Genomic DNA, 20,251 nt, shown 5'->3' on the forward strand with positions numbered 1-20,251 from the left:
AAATCAAATTGTGTTAGGCGTTCCTTGGCCTCCTTTAACTCTGCAGCAGACCAATGTAGAATAAGGGATTCTGATGCTCCTGGTTTACAAGGAAGCCATTATTAGGTTTTTAGTGTTGGTAAGGGTTATGTTGCTTGGGTTATTTTTCTTTCAGTTGTTGCAATACTTTTACATAATCTGAGTTTGTTGCCTCCTTGCTAGGATGTGCACAATTTCACATACAAAATGTGAAATGAATGAGCAATGAAAAAATACCACTTTTCAGCATTGCTAAAATATAAAAGAACTACTGAGGAGTGTATTGAAAAATACTACTGATATCAAGAGTGTTTTGTTTTTAAATTTTGAGAACAATGAAATTGAGATTTTTTTTTTGTATTGCAAAATGACCACAAATTAGATTTGAGTGGATTGTAAAATCTCTGTGTGCTGGGTGAGAGATTTTTGCTTCTCACTAAAAGAGTGAGATTTTTAATTCAATGCCACTAGGAAAAATACAAATACATAACCAATCACTTTCAAGGTACAATATGAGGAAAAGCTATTCAAGTGCCTAGTGCTCATGTTGCACCTAATTTTTGAGGGGTGTTCTGCTTAAAATTGTTTGTGTCGGGACAGACTTTCATCCTTTTTAGGTATCTTTATATCATACCGTTGGCAGTATGCTTACATTTCTTTTTATTTCTTTCTTTAACTGTCATACTGCCAGCATGACATTGATCTGAAATTCATGTTTTTCATGTAGGAGCGGAGGTTGGATTGGAGGCCCACTTTTGCATTTCTGAGCTGTAATGACAAAGACTGAGTTATCTGTAAAGTGCCGTTAGATTCGGGTTTTTTTCAAGATGCGTAATGTGGTCTGGGCACAATTCATTTTTCATTCAATTTTCCCTGATCCATTGCAATCTGTGGCTATTCAGAAGTTTAGCAAGTAGAAAACTTGAACTTTGTCAGAATTATTGAGTGATCCCTTTTTAAAAAATTATGTAAAACGCGCGCGCGCACACACACACACGCAAGTGCAACATTTCATTTTGGTTTTGGCACCTGCGTTTTTAGTCCTGTCTTGAACTCTAGTGTGGCAAACCCTAATGTCTCCAGCAATGAAACCTGCTGGAGAAGGAGGATCCTCTTTCATTTACAAAGATGTATCCTGAATATTTTTTTCCTGTTGTGTCAATTCTTACTATTCATTTTTGGGATGCTTCATCCATTATTTTTAGACTTGTGATTTGTTTTGACAGGAGTATACTTAAATGGAAACCAGCTGGGCTTGCAGAAATGAAACAGGTGGATGAATGTGTCTCCGTGTGTACCCACATATGTACATTAATCTTTATTAAACAAACATAACTCTTTATGTGAAATAGGTAAATTTCCCACTTAAGTTTTTTGGGGCTCCAAAACTGTCCCGGAAATTTTTACAGATAAATAGTGTGTCTATTGGTAACTTTTTGAATTAAAACGATTCCTGTGTTTAGGGTTGGAGACCTACTCAACTCATGACGTTTCTGCATTAATTTCAGGATGGTTTGGATGTAACTTTTATTTTTTAAATGGAGGGAAGGAAAATACTGGCATATCATATTCATTGGCTTTTGAAAGTCACTGACCAGTTTTAGCATGGATTTTCCCAAATGCTGCTTACAAGACAAACCCTATTCTGTCTTGTTCTGACACACAGCTGCCTTCCATATTGACAGAACAGAAATCGTAATAGAGATATGCAGAAAATCCCACATGCTTTTCCTTGTTGTTTGTGTGTGAGGTTGCCTGCCTGCCTGCTGGGCCTGCAGAACCTTTATAATTTGCTCTTCACTAGGATGTTTTTGTTTTTGCATTGAGGCTGTTTAACTGCTCCGACTTGCAGAGGATGAGGTAAACACATCATCACAGCACTATACTAGGGAAAAGGTGATAATAGCTTTTTTGTTTCAAATATTTGTGTATCTGCTTAAACAAAGGGAGAACCCCAAAGGTTTATGTTTAGTGCAGATAACATTAGAAAGGCAAACAAAATAGCCCTGAACCTCCATGGCTTTTCAGAAGCTCAGAGCTAGGAAGTCTGTCCTTATTTCACACTGGTGCTGCACAAAATGGAGCATCTGTCATGGTTACACTTCTGGTGTGTGAGAATTTTAGTTTTTAGACATAGTTAAGAGGTTTCTATAGCAAGAGAAGGTGGTGTAGGAAGCCTCCTGTGGAGTTAAATCAGGTCATCGCTCTTCCCTTTGCTACATCTTTCCTCCCCCTGCTCCTAGATTGTGCCCTCAAAGATGTTCTGTGCGCTTGACCGTGCCCCTCTCCTTGTGAGCAGAGGGGCCTTCACAGGATGCTGTCGTTTGGAAAAAGCCCTTCTCTCCAACTGGGCTGCATGTTTTCTAATCCTTTCCTACTTCCATAACAACAAGAGAACCTGTTTTGGAAACTCTCCTTGCTGCGTCCTGCATGATCACACTGGGTTATTGGGTTGGATTACTTGTCCAAAGACTGACCATTGCTTTTGCAAAAGCTAATTTGTGATGTCATGTGTACCTGGTTGCCTCTCACCATGTAGGAAGCTTTGGTCAGGCTCATCACAACTCAGTATTATCACTAAGTTTGGAGTGATGTCATCTGTTAAAAATTCCCGCAGCATGCGTAGAGCTGTGTGTTGTGATGAGGTCACATGTTGCAGAGCTGCATGCTGGGATTTCACCACAGATCCCAGACCAGTGCCCAAAACAGAAGGTTGAGAACTGAGATTGATCCATGGCTCTGGACCATCGCTTGGGCACTTGCTATCTCTTTCCTTGCTCTGTGGTGACTTCCCTTGACTAGCTGTTGGTACTGTGTAATTCCATTCCTGGATGTATTGCTGATCTAACCACATGCATATAATTTGGAATTGTATCAAAGATGTCTTTGGCCCAACATTCAAGCTCTGTTCCTATAGACCTGCATACCTTCTGTAGACAGAAACCTTTACCAATGGTTCTTGCACCTCAAAACATGCATTAGTATAATCCACCCCTCTTCTGTGCACTTCATTAAGAAATAACATGTTGTTTATTACCAATGGTTCTTGATGATTTTTTTCCAAGTAGATAATGCGTGTATACATTTCTAAATGAGCTGCTCTCTTTTACTCCAGCATCGGCTTTTTTAACAGTTGAAACATTAGCCCTCTAAGTACCCAGTTTGTTGAACTACAGCTACAGCTGATTTGCCAGAGACTTTTATACTGCATGCGGAGATGAGCATTTTTTTCTGTTGACAAAGAAACAACATCCTACAGCCAAATAAAATTAGAAAACAAATTAACCCAAACTTTTTTGAAGTGGTTCTTTGACTGAAGGGAGGGGAAGAAAAGGGAAAAAACAAATCTTCGTTTCCAATGTGTATTTTGTTGAGTACCTTTGTATTTATTAAACCAGATATTTAGGGTCCTGATATGTGCCATGTTGTAACTGAAGGCCACGCAGCCTGGTGACATTAATCTCTGAGAGCTCTTTCATCACATCTCATAGGACCCACAGGTCTGGTCCATGTCTGTCATGGTCTGAACTTGGTTGGGGCTTCTGATGGCTGCCTGAATGCCTCTTCCTTGAGACTTTGTCCCTTGCAGACGCTGAGACTCTGAGTTGGTGGGTACCGACTTGGCTGAAGATTGCAAAATAAAGGCCTGATTTCACCAAGTGATTTTGAAAGGGTTACTGTTGGCTTGTTTAAAGGAGCTCTGTGTCTAACAGCAATGGCAGACTGCATTGAGCCTGATGCCTCACCAGGTGCTACTTTAGGTCTTCACAGTCAATTGTTCTTCAGGTTTTTTAAACACAAAATTATAATTTCTTTATCCCCTCCCTCCTCTGTATCCCCAGTTAGAAAAAATACTTTTGGAATTGTGTTCCTAAATCAGCCTGATGATGTAGGCAAGAGGCATGGAAATGGGAAATGAAAATTTTCTGAAATATTAGAACATTTCTAAAAGCTTTTCTCTTTTGCACAAGAGAAATGAGCAATGTGGATCCATACCTGTTGCTGGTACTGCTCTGGAAAATAGACAGATTCTTGCTTCCCACTTAATCCGAGGGCAGGTTGTATAAGGGGATGAGAATGAATAACTCTACATTGTCTTCTAGTAAAGAATTACTGCTACAGAACATATGGGCTTAGTTTTATCTCATATGATATTTGTTAAAAGTTTATATTTGGACAGAAGGCATTTATGCATGTATAAATACACTGTTGTGCTGAAACATTCTTTCTGATTGCCAAATACCCAGCACTGCTATGCAATAACCATCTAAACATTGCACATTTGATTTGTTCATACACACAAGATTAAATTTCTGCTTTCATGTTTGCATCAAAATAGTACTTAGTATATAGCATTGTGTTACAGCTTGCTTTCAGAAATAAGTGGTTTTGCACCATAAAAATTTCATTACGTGATAATCATGCAGTTATAACTTAAAACAAACTTGACGTGAAGCTAAAGCTGTAGTGCCCTTTGTTTTACGGTGTCAGATACCATAAAATGTAAGCAGAGGAAATGTATTCGTCAGCTTTTGTAAATCTGGATTGGTAGATGCTAATTTAACCCTAACATTGTTCTCTCCTAGTGTTTTAGAATTTCACCTCTTAAGAAAACAAAGACTTGTTTATGTACCTTTGTTTTCAGTAGGATATGTTTGAGTATCACATTAGTTCATGCAGAGGTGAAATATCTAGACTGTTGCTTGCTCTTCTACATTCTTCTGGTTTTGCCTGTTTTATTCTTTTACAGTGTTTCTGTGATTTTTGTCCATAAATGTAACGTAGACAAATTTTTTGTTTACGGGTTCCTGTCTACCCTATTTCACTTACTCTTTTCTTTCTGTTCAGTGGTAGAATCTTTCAGATCAAGATGTATTTAGACAAGTTGGTGGTTTAACTTTTGTGATTTTTTTTTTTCCTATTAGAATGTCCAATTTTCTATGTAATGAGTATATGACTACAAAGAATGATTTCTAGGTGAATTTAAACAGCCCTTTAAACTTCAGCTTTTGTCAAAGGTTTGCATCTTCATTTCATTGCGGGGGGGGGGGAGGGGGCTAGGGACTTTGCTTTCTGCAGCTCTTCCTAGGGCATGCTTTGAAATTTCTAGAAACAGTTTGAACAGGTGAATAAGCTTGTCCAGCACTTAATTCATGTTGCTGTTGCTCTTATGAACAATGTAAATCTAAAGGAGCTATACCAAAAAGACAGTAAATCCAACTTCTTGCCAAGTTGAGCTTCTACTGTAACCACATATTTATGAACAAACCAGTTACTTTTCAAAAAGAACTAAATGCAAAGAAAAATTAGCTTCAACAAAACCAATCAACTGTCCCCCTCCAAAAAATCCCCAACCCTACCTTTAAATAAATGGTGATGAGCACTGTAGTTCTGTATGTTCTACCTGTTAAATTATTGTTGGCAATGCTCTTGCTGCTGATGGTAATAATTGACAGCTGGGGAAGCTTTCACACTGTAATACCTAACTTGAAGATTTTCCAGCAATGAATACAAAAACCACTGGGGGATTGGTGTAGATGTGTACCAGGACACTGTACCAACTAACATTGCTGCAGAGAAGGTTGGTACTACAAGAGCTAAGGGCCAAGGCAGTGAGGTGTTGCACTCGGTGGGGTTTTTCCTGTTGTCTCAGTAGCGGTTTTGGAGCTTTTGTATTGAATTTCTGTCTCTTTTTGACTTTTCTGATTCTGCAAAGTATCAAATCTGCTTAGAGGGTCTGAAAGAGGGCTGTAAAAGCAACTCGCCTGGCTTGCTTCTGATCTGCTTTGGAGCCCTCAAAATGGGCAATAGGACAGTGAGCAGAAGAGGAGAGATGTTGTGATAGGGGCCGGTTGGAAGATGAAGGCATCAGCATTGCGAAGAGATGGGACAGCTATCAGATACTGTGAAAGCTGGATAGAGAGAAAGTGTAGATGGAAAAAATGAAGCTTCAATTCAGAGGGGGAGAAAGAACACTCAGTTTGACAAAGGATAAAGATAAAGCAACAATAGGAAGATAACGGTGCTGAAGATGCAGAGAAGAACCGAGGGAGGTGCAAGCTGGGATAAGGCAGCGCTTCTGAGGCAGGTTACAAAACAAGTGTTTGTTCTGGGAGTTGCCTTTGTGGAAAACAGCATGCTCAGGAGCTTACAGAGGAGCAAGGATATCTTTGATCCTTTCATTAAAACACCCTACTTGAAAATTTCTGTAATGGGTAGGCAAGTCACTCAGCAGAAGAAGGAGGAGCAGCAGCAGCCATGCCCGGTGTCACCAGCAGTTCTTCAGCTGTCAGAGCTGGACCAAGTGTTGCTCTTGCATTACAGACTGATTTTTTTAATTTCTTTTTTTTTCCCCCTGCTTTAAAAAATCTGGCCCTAATGGAGCTTGATTCTTCTCTCAGGCACACAAATGGCAGCTGTGGCTGTATTTTGTAAAATCAGCCAGCCACCCCATGTGTTTGGACCCCAGGATGGATGATGCATCGTGGAGGGAGTTGTGGTCCAGCGTGTCTGTGAAGAAGAGTACAGCTCCTTGGTTTGGTACCATTTGCAGGTTGTGGAAAGTTGAAACTTGGAATTTCTACAAGGTTTTTTTCTGCAAAAATGAAGCCAGGCTTAGGAGAATACAGTTTGGTTTTTTTTTTTCCCCTGTTACACTTTTCTTTTTACCTTCTCAGTTATGGAAGTGAATTGGTGTAAGTGAGTAAATATTTTTTTGAAGGAAAGTCACCAGATTGGTGTGTTTCTTTCAGTAAGTGGTCACTGGCCTTGTTGCATGCCATGACTGTTGCTTCTTCAGCTCAGAAATGGGTGCTGAGAGCACTGCCTTCCCAACAAAGTTAACATTATTTTCACTTAAAGGGCTAGACAGGACTGGTCCTTTCTGGGACATCTTGCTGCTGTTGCAGGATGCGCATGCCACTGAAGTCTCGTAGAGTTGTTGGGTCTTAAATCCCATTACACTGAGAAATGCTGCTCTCCTGTGTCTGCCTGCATCATTGACAGAGGCAGGTCCAGTCGGTCTGCTTTAACCGTTCATGTTCACACAAATAATCACATGTTCATTAGATATTTTAATTGAATTATTTAGGCACACCATGTTTCCTTGTCCCTGTTCCTCTGTAGAAGGAAAGGTTAATATGAGCAGTCATCACTTCTCAAAACAGGAAGTTCTAACAGCTTATTTACTTCTACGAGTAACTAAAGAATTTTAAAAGCAAAGAATAAATTACTGAAAACTAAAGGTGGTTGAATGGTAGCAATTTTCTTAGGTAAAAAAACACCTTGTAAATACAGCATAATATGTTTTTTCAAGTGTTAACAAACACATTCAGCTAATTCAGGCTTGTGTCTTGCCAGATAAGCAGCTTCATTTTAAGAATATAATATTCTGTGAAGCTCCTACTAGCAAAGAAATATGGATCCTAAATACAGTTTCATATCAATTGAAAAATTATGCATACATGTCAGTGTAATTACAGGTCTGCCTTTATCAGCTACACCAACTAAATTAGTTTTAGCATAGCAAAATTTGAATGACTGACACATAAATAAAATCACCTTATCTATTCACATCTTTTGCCTTCATTTTAAATGCTATTATCAAATAATGAATTTATATGAGCTTGTATGCTATGTAGTCATGGTCATAAACAATGGTATTGTATAGTGAACTGAATCTAGTCTTATATGTGCTTTAACATGGGATTACTTGGGCTTTGAATGGTAGGGTATTTTACAGTTTAGCCTTCTCATTGTGATTACAATATGTTGGTATGATCTTAAGGATATGGTGGGACAATGAATTAGATTTTGTTTATGTGCAACTCTAGGCCTACTCCTAGCCTTGGCCCCTGCCACTTCTGTTCAAATTTAGTTTGGCTATATAATTTGATACCTACCTTTGATCATTTTTGGCTGCCTGTAAAATACTTAAAACAGCTTTCTTGCAGCAATGCCTAGAGTGAATAATTCCTTTTTGTCATTCTTTTTCAGATCCCTTGCAAGCCTAGTGCAGTTTTTAATTTTTTACTGCTATAATAACAGGAGAGCACTAGAATTCGGAACAGTCCAACCTCACACACAGCGTTAGCAGAGGCAGCAGGTACTGACCTCGTCGGTACAGATGCTGCAAAGAAAGAATGACAGAGAGCTGGGTCTGTCTCAGATGACAGCAATGGTAGAGCAGGTCATAAAAACAAACTGCGACAAAGCACGAGGACCAGAAGGTGTTCACGGATGCTGAATTACTGTCTTTGCTGTGTAACCTCTCGTTTATAACTTCCTTAACACCAGGTGGCTGAAAGGTGATTATTATGGCATCAAGTACTAAAAAGGGCTCTGAGGGAGCTCTGGGAAACTGCAGACCCGTTGGCTTGATGTCTGTATGGAGCAAGTTAGTAGAAAGTGGTCTGAAAGGCAGAGTTAATGTTCACCTGGATAAACAGAATGTATGAGGAAAAACTTAACACGAGTATTGCCTAGCGGTGTTAGGCTCCACCAGTCTGTTGGGATGTCTTTGGAAGAGTCATCGCCTGTGCAGAGGGGAACACAAGTTGTTAGTTTCCCTGAGTTTTCAGAAATAAGGTTGGCAGTGCAAAACTGGCAAGCGGTTTTTCAAACTTGTGTAGTTAATTCACAGGAAGCTGTGCTGCAAGGTGTTGTGAATGCTGAAAGTCTATCTCAAAAAGTGACTGGTTATGTTAATGGAAGATTAATTTGTTGCAGGCTTTGGGGGTAACACCTCTGGCTCAAAGTCCCTGCATCACAACGTGTGAGATACTGTACAGGGCTCTCACTGTCCCCTTTCCCGTGCTCCTTCCTAGGTCACTGGTGTTCACTGCCAGAGACAGGTTGCTGAGCTCAATGAACCAGATACTTCCATTCTTACGGGAAGGACAGCAGTTCACAAAGGCACACCATTTCCTGAGCTGTCCTGTAGCATTGCCAGCACTAGAAAAAATGTTGGTGTAATGGGGTAGGAGAACGGCAATTCTGAACACTTTCTAGTTTAATGTGGCTTCACAGCTACACGTTGTGAGTCAAATATGTAGTCGAATCTCAGTGTAAATAAAAATGGAGAGAAAAGCTGTACAAAAGAGGAAAACATACGCTACCAGGAAGATCAGCCTTATTTGGAAGTGGTTATGTTACACTTGCTCTTTTCTTCTGTGGGAAGAATCTTCAGTTAAATATAGTTTCTTTTTTTTTTTTTTCTAGTGACTTGAGATAAATTAAGCTATGTTAAATGTTCAGACAGGTTTCTACAGCCTAACTTGTTCAACATGTACAATTTAAAAAAGCCCCATAAAACAAAAGCCCCTTGTTGGGGATGCTATAGCAATCAGGCATTTTTTCCCCAAGATCTGTCTTACAATCAGCATCATACAGAAAAGAGGAAAATGTGTAGTTGTTTAATTAGTTTCTGATTTCTCTCATGAAAGTTTATCTTGAAATCCGAGCATAGGGTTTTGATGAGTCAGTCTTTATGTTTAGAAAAAGGTGAAACGGTTTCTTTCTAAAGAGCAAACTAACGGGGTTACCTATAATTTGATTAAAGTGACCAAGCTCTTTGCTGCTTTCTTTAGAATAAATGCCCTTTACAGTATATCCACGTCTTTTTTTGACTGTTTTTCTCACTTTTAGTGCCAGTGCAATATTTGAGTCACTGAATTGCTGAAAGAACTCTAGGATAGTAGGAGATTGAATGGGAATAACGCAATTCAGCACTCATGTTTTGTTGCATTCTCCTCTCATCTGTTTTAAATTTAACATTTAATGAAATAAAAATGTTGGGAAAAGGGATGTGAGGGGCATGAGGAACACTTTCCTCTCCAGCTCTGCTCTGTCCCTTTTCTGCCATTTGGGAAGATTCTTTGGGTATTTGAGCAGATCTTACATAAGCTTAAAATTTTGATGACATGATTTCATCCTGTAGTCCCAGGTCTTCATTCACTCTATTTTTTTTGTATAATTAAAGTCTGAAACTTGAAAAGGAAAACTGACTGCAACAGAAATTTATGAAAAATGTTAGTGGGTGAATTGCTTAGTTTCATAACAAGATGACTTGGACAGCCGAGCAAGTGATGCTGACTTCCTTTCTCTTCTTTCACCCTCCTCCTCTTACACACAAGTTTCTACCTTGAGTCACACATGAGGAATTTCTACTAAAAGAGGCAATTTTAAAAGACTTCAGAAGATGCTGAAAAGAATTTTAGACGGGAAATGACGTGGAGAAGTCTACTACTGTGACACAGTTCCGAGGAGTCATAAACAATTTGACAAGTTTGAATGGAAAGATGAAAGTACCATATCCTCCTCCTGCCATGTCTATATGTTATTTAACTTGCTTCTCCTCAAAGCTGTCTCCCCTACAGGGATAAAGACTTTTTGGCAGCCCACGTTGGAAATAAACTTATCTACAGGGAAAGAAGTTTTTTTTTTTTTTCTTTCTGAGATCATTAATAGGAGCAACTTTCTTCCGAAAGGCTTGCCAGAGTATTCTAGGCAACAGCTGCTCAACAGATTCATGCTGGGATGCTCTGACTGGTCTAACTTAAAAGTAAAACATTTGGCCTGACCCAAGAGAGGACTGCTTTGCTGTCGTCTCCAGCAGTGATAAGTTTGATAACAAATTGCTATTCCATTTGCTCTAAATGACAGAAAATAGTTGCATAGTAATAAGCAAAATGGAAATTGAGCTGAAATTTTTTTTCTGGAGGTGCAGACTGCATACAGGTTAGTATTTTAGGGGAAATTATTTTCTTTCTGAATACACAAATCTATTGCAAACATAATTGTACTAGCCATTATTGAACACTTCACACAAAAATCTGTATTTTATTCTGTATGTATTGAAAATACATATAAGCCTTTCAAAACCAAGTTACTTTGTCCTTTGAAAATGGATTGCGAATGCCTATTCATACAGAAGTTGATTTTGATCAATTATTTGTTTTTATTTGAGAGAGGTGGTAATAATTTAAGTAAGATTAGTTATAATTTGATTTAATTAAAGTAATTTTCTATAGGCCTACTTTCTGATGTCATTGAATATCTTTTGGTAACATCACTGCTATGGTTTGATATTATTTTCTGTGCCTTGTACAGAACTGTTCATCTGGAGAGAGACAGAGAGGGTGAAATAATTTTCCAGTAGATCTCTGTGGTCCCACAGGATCACAGAATCCACTCCTCCAGAGAAAGTTATTCCTTGTTTTTACAAAAAAACGTTTTCAGAAGCGGTAATAGGCAGAACCTTCATGTTACAGGCTTCTTACAGCTTAAAGAAGAATTTTTAAATTAAGACAGTTTTTAATAGTTGCTTATTTTAACTCTCCTTTTCCCTTGCTGTTCTTCCATTGTCAGCTTGCTGGACTCTCTTCCTGCTATTTTTTTCATCTGTTCCTCTTTCCACCTTCATTTCCTTCAATTTTCTTGTTTCAGGACCTTGTCTCCTAAACTAAACATGTTTTCTGAAAGTTTTGGAACAAGTATGATGTTTCCAGACAACACATTTTTCTCACTACTTGTATGTTCTGCCCTACCCATGATGCTGCGATAACCGTGTGATGAAAGGAGAGAGGCTTTAAAACGTAGTTAAGAAAGCTTTTATACTCTCAAATAACAGAAGGGAATAAACTATTACTGTTACACAGTGGTTTCTGTAAAATAACGCTGGATTAGCTAAAGAAAGATGTTAACCTGTAATTTCACTATTTTACTATTAATGATTTTTTAAAAAAATGTATACCTAAAAATCCTAATTACACATAGCTGGTGTATTAGTGCCACAGGAAAAATAATCATGTGGTTTGTAATTTTCTCTTTTTACGGCTCTTACCTCAGCAAAATAGAGAGTCATTCGGGATCAGAGGCAGCACTGAAAGCTACATCTCTCATGTTTTGGGTGTAGTCCAGCTGTGTTGAATCTGACAGTTATTTGTTCCAGGAGCTCTGTGGATCAATAGCACTGCAGCACTTAAAACATTTTAGTATAAGTGAGACTTCAGTAAAGTCTACTCTCTGCAGCATTACGTAGCCATTGGGCAGCTTCCAGCATGTGAATCAGCCCTTGGCACGGCAGCCGTCATTAACTAAAGATGGGGAACGGATGATGCGCAAAGCGCCCACTTTTACTCTTTAAATACGAGTTTCCAAAGTTTGCTCTTCAAACGGGTGCTCTGGCTCTTCCCATCACAGCGTAACTTGGGTAGGGTTTTGTAAAAGCTTGCACATTTGGGGGATTGCATTCTCTCCATACAGAATTTATGCTAACATTGTGCTTATAGTATTTACAAATACAATGTTTAAGTGCAAAATTCAGCTCCTCTTCAGCTGAACCAGTCACAAGAAATGAGCGTGCAGTACACATGGAGCAGTTCACTTGTTTTCATCATTTGTAACACTCTTTCAGCCTGTGATAAAACCAGCATTTTTACACAAAGATAGCAAATTTCATTAGTTCATCCTCTTCTGGCAGAGGAGGGCTCAAAGCATAGTTAAAATTCAGCTGTACTTGTGTGTAAGGTAGGGAGAGGACAAAACCAGGGAGAAAAGCTGATTTTGAACCAAGCTCCTTGGCCGGACTCTGCTCAGGACCTGCCCTGTAGGAGCGAGGCAGGAGAATTCAGGCATGTGGCCATGCTGTGTTTGTATTTATATGATGAAGCTTGTGAGCCTGTGTAGTAAAAAGCTGTAGTGGTTCGTGTTAACACAGTTCAGGGCACCATAATGTACGTTTCTCTGATGCTTGTAAGGAGCCGATACAAGGAGAGGTTCCCAGGTACCCTGGGATCGTCAATCCATCATTCATGCTATGGAAAAAGAGTTGCTGTTTCCTCCAGCATCTTCCTTGTCTGTAGATGGATTGGTTTCTTGTGTATCTTTATGGGTGTGTATACACACGCAAAGGTATAGGTGTATATGTTGTAGTCAAACTGTGGAATGAATTCAAATCTGCTGAAATAACTGCCTGAAAAAATACTTTGTTCAATCAGGTCCTTAGATGTTAATAACCCTTTTTTAGCAAAACGTTCCTTTCAGAGCTGAAACTGAATTTAGTAGCTGAAGCCATTTGCCTAATCCATTATAATTTCCTTTTATCAATGCCTTTTAATCTAAAGAAAACCTTTTTCTTAATTAAAATACTAACTCATCTATAAATTATGGGACAATGAAATGGTAAGGTAGAAAATGTGATAGAATTAGGAAGCTCAATAGGCTGAACTAGAACACAATGCTAATAGAGATAAAATGATTACTCTGAAAGAATAAACACATCCTGGTTTTTCTTTGGTTTATTTTTATTTGGTAGTAGATTAGATGCTTGGTGTTGATCACAAACAGCACCAGAATTGATTCTAGTGCTCCATGCAGATGTACAAAAGGATAAACCATCAGCAGCTCCTGATATTTGAAGTGTTTTCTGTGTCGGAGGCGCTGTGCACCTCTCCTGTACTGCTCGTTCCAGCCCCTGGAATGAGAGCTTCAGGAATAACTAGTATGGGCATACAAGTTTAAGGAATATTATGAGTTGGGCTTTTGGTTTCTGTTCCTCAGGTGAGCATGCTTGGAATCTCTGTTTTTAAAGAGACTCTTAAAAAGCCAATCTGCAGACTGCTTGACATTGCAGCTTCTAATAAAATATTTTCCCTATTAGTTTACTAACAGTGCTTTATTGCAGTCCTGTGTATCTGTTCCAAATATGTGTTTGCTTATGTATGCTTTTTAATTCACACCTAGCTGTAGTGTTAGGTGACACAGTTATTTCTCTTCTGTCATCAGAGGAAAGAATACGGAACATCTCCCATCTCTGCTGATGAAGAAGCGTTGTTGGGGCTCAGCAGGTCTTTGGATTTTGTCAACTGTATCTTCCATTGTATGGCTCTTCTAGTGTAAGAAACTGCCTGCAGGTTAATAATCAACAGGCAATCCTGAAACCCAGATAAGATTTCTTCATTTTTAAAAGAGCAGTTTCTCTCAAATGTATACTTTTCCAAAAAATAAGTTATATACAGTTTTTAAACTGTTTTACATTCCTGTCTGTTTTGAAGACTTCAGTCATTGGTGACAGTATAGTACTTACAGTGTCTGTGTGGATATTAAGAAGAATTAGCATGAAAACCAGGAAAGAAAGAATTTCTATCTTTGTCCCAACTGGAAGATAGACCACCTGCTGCAGAAAGTGTCATAAATGAGCTGTCTAATTAAACTATCTGAACTATCTGAATGCTTGCCCGGGTGGTTGTTTTGCATTACGTGGTTAATTCCTACCATAAAATAAGCATTGCTTTCCTTGCGCAGGAAAAGTTGCTGTCGAAGTCGAATGAGAATTTTATTTGCGCTGAAGAAAGGATTTTCAGTTTTGCTCTACTGGCTTGGATACTGATGGGGATTAATCTTGCTAAGAACTGCAGGAAGTAGCCCCAAAAATGTGCAGTATTTGTTTTAAATAACTTCTCTAGCTATTTAAATTTAAGTTCCTACATTAGTAGTAGCAAGTTAGTTCCTCTGTGATGCCAATGTTGTGTTTGTCATCGAGCCCTTGGGAGCATGACTGGCCTGTTGAGCGTGTGTACAGCATGGACTGCTGCCATCAGTTCCGGGGCCATCATTGGTGAATGGGAGGTGGGACCCAAGTGACGAGGCTGCAGCTTTAGGCTACTTGTAATCAGTATATTTTTCTGAATTAAATGCGTATTTTGCAGTTCTAGAAAGACAGCATTACTAACTACTAACATACTCGCTTAATTCATTATATTTTTATAACTGGTTATTGCAAATATCCTTTTTTCCCCAGTATTTTTGGAAGAAATACTGTTGTCTCCTCAAAAACTTGCAGTTGTGTAACAGAAGAGGCTATTTCAATGCTGTTTAATGCCTAGAGTCAGTCTGTTTTGTACAGAAAATCTTATAGAAATAAGAGAGCTAATGGACCGAGGCAGGTATAGAATACTTCAAATAATTTTTTCATGCTTTTGTTAGTTTTTTATAGTATGTGCCAAATGCTCATCCCATGACTTTGATCGTAAGATTTGCCTGTGCTCATGGGAGGATGTTCAGGACCTAGGCAAGCTGTTGTGCATAGAAAGTCACTTTTTATAAACAGATCAATGTTATCCTTTAAAATTTGGGTAGAAAATGGCAAAACAGATTTCTCAATTTATGGCATTTCCATTTGTTATTTATTCCAGTAGAAAGCTAATGCCCAAATATGAATCTGTCAGGGTAATCTTCATTTGGACAGGAGTCAGGAGTGCTTTCTTTTACATGAAAATCCTCCTTTCATCTAATCAGGTTACATATGAGTTAGGAGGGCTTTTTGTCTTTTTCAGGTTCAGAATATCTGAAATAAAAGAAACTATTGCTCTGTGTCTTCTTTCTGATCTGCAGTTACACTGAGAAGATTGTACTGACTTGAGCCTTTTAAAGTAAATTGTTGTCTTTAAGTCATGTTGACATAGCGTATCTTGTCTGGTGGTAACATGTTTTTAAGACTTAAGCCATGCTTTTTAGGGAACAAAAACATTAACACTGTAAAATGACGTGTATGACTAAACTTGCAGTGCATTGAGAATTCACCACGTTGTTAATATGAAGTTCTTTGTTGCCCTCAAAAGAAAAATTGGTAGATCAGCTTGTTGAATGCACGAGCTGATCGCTTCTGCTGTTGTAGGTCAGTTGTTGAAGGCAGGAATTAATCGGGTGATGGGATGAGCTCTTCAGCAGGGAGTAAAGAAGATCCAGAAGAGATGCAGAAATAAAACCCATGCTGCAATGGGAAGATTGCTGTATTCATTCCTTATGGATGGGAGCTGACCTGTTAGGTGCTGATCTGTTGAAACGTGCAGGAGACTGCACAGAAAGCGGCATAGTCGGTATCATCAGCCCTCTCTTTGCTTTTTAAATTTCTTCTTCCTCTTTGGGTTAGTAACTCAATCTTCAGTGCAATACCTTTGGTGACAATCCCATTGCAGTCATTAACATCTTTGAACTATGAAAACCATGTTTGTTCTGTATTTCAGAACAAAATGAGCATTGCCAAGTGTCGCATCAGATGATTTATGGTTCTAGTGTCAGCCAGAAATGATAAAGAAAGAAAAGATGAGCTATTTCTAATATATATTATAAAAATGACTGTTACTGAGGCCATGGTAAAACATTTGAAATAAATGTATTTGTTAAAACTGCAATTACAAATAAAATATTAGTAGATTGGCCTGTGCAGAATTATTACTCTAAACAATTTTCATGCTGTAGTAATAATCTTCTCAGTATTTACATGTTTTCATTACATCAGTATCTGGCACAAGATCATTGCTGTGAATAATTTTTTCACTAGTGTTGGCCAGTTTGCAAGCTGATAGGGTGCGTGTGTGTATGGTTGGGGGGGGGGGGTGTTCCTATACAATTGACTACTGGCTTGTGATGTCTAGCATCACGTTGTGTGTCTGAGCTGGCTGCGCATCCATGACCTTCATGTGCCGCTGGGACAGCAGCGGGTCTGGGGGGAGAAGGGGCTTCAAGCTGCCCTTATCTCCCCTCAGTCTCTCTTGCATTCCCCTTGCCTGGCATGGCTCATGTTACACCAGCCCCTATGGACTCCGGAGGGGAATGTGCTGTAAATATATCTGATATTCATCCAGGATTTTCTTGTGCAAAATGGTAGCATGGTACCTTTCTTTTTTCCTCATCAGATCAGGTCTCCTGGGATGGATCATTAGGGGGAAGAGAGTCAGGAGGGAGCTTAGCCCCTCTTTTGGTACAGAGAGGAGGGGTCTGATTCCTTGCCTACATTCAGTCTCACAAGGACTTCCTATTCAAAAAACATACCATAACCTTTATCTCTGTTTTTCCCCACCCCCCTTTTAAAAATTCCTGTGATCATTTGTGTACCAGCTCAGCTAGTAAGAGCCAGCTAGTTGTGTGTAGTCTTTCTGGTTCCTCATCATCAGAATTGCTAATCCTTTTCCAACTGCAGGGCCAACCATGCTGGCTGCATGCAGGCTCCTTAAAAGCAAGAGATTTATTGCTGCCTCAGAGGTCATCATTTGACCTGTTGAGCTTTTATTACAGGAGATGCATGTGAACAAACGTTCCCCCCCTCCCCATCTTTAGTTTCAGATCCCAAATTTAATTTGCAGGACAGCGAACTATAAATATAAGTTATGTAAATTGAGGCTATTATGCTGAGAATCAGAGAGGCATGAAGCATGCTGACCTGTGATACCGTCTGTAGAGTGGCTTTTCAAATTAGCCTTTTACCTTAATGGGCATGTGCGTTTAACTTTGAAATGTGATGTAATAATCTCTGCATATAACTTATTTGCTAGTTCTGTTTCTCTGGTCTGGCAGGAATATCTGTTTAAAAACTTATTAATAAAAGTGTTTTAGTGATTATTACAAACAAATGTTGCACAGAACTTCGTGTCTTTTAGAATTCAGACTGTTAAAACATGGAAAAATCCCATTTTTGTAGCACTAGTGGTCAATACTGCTTTATTACAGACAATTTTACCTTTTCCCTGTTCTTTATTTAAGTCTCTTGAATTTTTTCTGGATTTGCAAAGATAAAAGTGGAGTGGTCGTTTTTGTCTTGGACAGCATTAGCTTTACTCTGATCTTTTGTGTTGAACTCCAAATCTGTTTGGTCAGACATTCAGAATGCTTTGAAATTGAAATTTTGTGTTCAAAAGAAACAATTACTGAACATAGAATTTGTGTATTCGTTTTAGATATTTATAGTTAAATACTTTAAACCCTGATGGGCTCTGTGTACCTCTCTATGATCTTAGCTTTTCTACAGTTGCTGAATCCAGGCCCGTTTGCTTCCTATAAAAAAATTATTTAATAAAGTAGGAAAAAAGGAAGTGTTTAAGAGTATCAAGAATGTGCCTCAATACTCACACACTTTAAAGTAAGACTGTACAGTTTAAAAGTTTTAACAAGAGCCATCTCCTTTGTAAAGAATGCAGATAATTTTTCTTTTCTGGACAAAAAAAAAAAAAGGGTAACCTGATATGAGTCTGACAGTGTCGTTTAGTTAAGTGCTTCCATCTGCTGCTTGCTATTTCCCTTACTCATGACCTCTGTTTCTCTTTCCCCCTCCTTCTCCTTAGCCCCTTTGAGGAAAGCAAAGTTTGTTGAGAGCCCTCGAATCCCAGAGTCTGAGCTTGGCTCACCAACACTTTCTTCAGCGCAGAAACTGGACGTTGATGCATACTGCCCTGGTAAGCTGCATGCAAAGGCTCTGCGTTAAAAAGGGGAGAACAGGCAATTCCAGTCCAGAAGTATTTTTAAATGTAGTGTGGCTCCTTTTTCTAGATGGTTGATTGGACCTTCCCCAGCCAAGTTTCACTGACTTGGAAACTTGAATAAGTATTAGTTTCTAATTGATACCCATTTACATTTGTTACTTGTGTGTGGCCGCTCTCCCCTCAGAATAATTTAGAAGATCTAGAGAGTTGCTTTTGAGAAGATAAAAATGATCCAATAAACATACTACTTTAAATTTAATTTTGAATGCTGGTCTTCAGAGAGGTTGGAATAAAACTACATTTCAGAAATACCATTAAATCAACTAATGCAAAACTATGGGATCTTGTTTACCTGCATCTAAGAATATTGCTTTTTTGATTTATTTTTTTTTTTTAAAAGAAATATCTTCTAATTTATGTGTCCTGTAGTAATTGCTCTTAAAAGTATACATCTTGCTAGAGGCCTCTGGTTGAAACATAAATAGAAGTGGGTTGTGTCCCTCCCTGGCTTAACCCCGTATGCATCTGATGGTTTGGGCAGGCAGTTGCATAAATACCTTCAAGCCCAGACAGACCTCAAGCAGATGTGTGAGTGCCGTTAAATCTTTATATAGCTGCATCTCGCCGCCAACTCAGTGTCATTTCCCAGATTCTTCCTAACTTGGAAGTGGCAACCTGGGGAGGGCTGGAGGCCGTGAAGGTGCTGCCCTCCGAGGAGGCTGGGACCAGCATTGTCTTAAAGCAGCAGCGAGTGTTTCCGTAGATTTTTTTGCTGAATTCTGCAGTTTCCTCCCCTGGCTTTCCCTGGTTTATGAAACCAAAGGGACCCATATCCAGTACAGGCTTTGGATGGGGTAAAAGGATGTCAAGTGTTTTGAAATGGCATGTAAATATGTGACATCTTCCTCTTAAATGTATAGCTACAGTAGAAAAGGTCATATTAATAAATGATTCTCTGAAATCAGGGCATCGTTTATTTTTGGTGGATAGTGAGCTTAGAGAGTATTCACAATTGGAGGAATTAATTGAATGTTGTCCAGATTTTGAATGTGGGCTTTCTTTAATGTATTGTGTTTGAAAGAGGAGTTTTCTTAGAAAAAAGACAGTCCCTGTACTTCAAAATGCCTCCTTTGAGCCCATAGTTGCTGTGAAAAGTGCTCCTTCTTTTTCAATCATCATGAATTACAATTAAAATCTTGCTGTTACAGCTCTTTCTTCTTTTGACTAAATAGCTTCTATTGTCATGTTTGTAATTGTTAATAATTATAAACTTCTTATGATTGCATCCACCGAGAATTATAATTGAATTGTAAATTTGGCTTTAAAAGCATACATTCCACATTCCCATGTCTTGCATTACGTCTTGCAGGCGTGCTTGCACGTGTGTCTATCCCCTCCTGCCCTAGGTTCTCTTGCCAGGGTGTTTTGAAGGGCAGGACTCCTGCCAGGCCCAGGAGCAGGCTCTGACAATGGGATCTGTAATTTTTTTTTTTTTTTTTTTTTTGCCTTTTGATCTCCTCCTCTTGCTGATAGTGTAGTGATCTGAAAGGAAAAGTAGAGTTTCCTACTGCCTTGAAGTATCATTAAAGAAACATGAAGCATCACTAAGGAAGGAAAAAAAGTGAGAGCAAGAAGAGAGTCGTCACAGTACGTGCTAGTGAACAACATTAGATTGGAGTAAAGTTAGAAACTTCAGATTAGGGGTTTCAGATTGCTTTAGATTGCTAAAATGTGCATGCCAAGGAAGCTGCTGGGGAGCCCCTCTCTCCGTTGTGTCCGTGCACGCGTGGTGCCCAGGACCTTGTCTAGCTGGGAAGCCTGCATTTGCCCAGGCCCAGGGACTGCAGCTTCTGAAGGGCCCAGCCAGGCTTATGTTAGCAGTGAGTGTAAGACAGGCAGGTGAAGATGGAACGGAGTCATCCATTGGGGAAGGGTTTCTGAAGCTGTTCGTAGAAGGAAGTTTGTGGCACGCACAG

At 39.1% G+C, this 20,251-nt stretch overlaps 1 protein-coding gene across 14 annotated transcripts in view; it reads left to right on the plus strand.

Moving 5' to 3' along the window:
• The window catches only part of TANC2 (tetratricopeptide repeat, ankyrin repeat and coiled-coil containing 2), a 252,476-nt gene that overhangs the window by 104,654 nt on the left and 127,571 nt on the right, over positions 1 to 20,251 (plus strand). For all 14 annotated transcript variants that reach the window (XM_087770084.1, XM_087770086.1, XM_087770087.1 and 11 more), the window contains one exon: positions 18,138 to 18,248. In XM_087770084.1, the coding sequence (XP_087626210.1) occupies positions 18,138 to 18,248 (111 nt within the window). The remainder of the gene's footprint in view (positions 1 to 18,137; positions 18,249 to 20,251) is intronic.

This window comes from Nipponia nippon, unplaced genomic scaffold (genome assembly GCF_047370975.1).
Source record: "Nipponia nippon isolate SJK-2023a ecotype South Korea unplaced genomic scaffold, ASM4737097v1 scaffold_32, whole genome shotgun sequence".
In the NCBI taxonomy this organism is placed as follows: Eukaryota; Metazoa; Chordata; class Aves; order Pelecaniformes; family Threskiornithidae; genus Nipponia; species Nipponia nippon.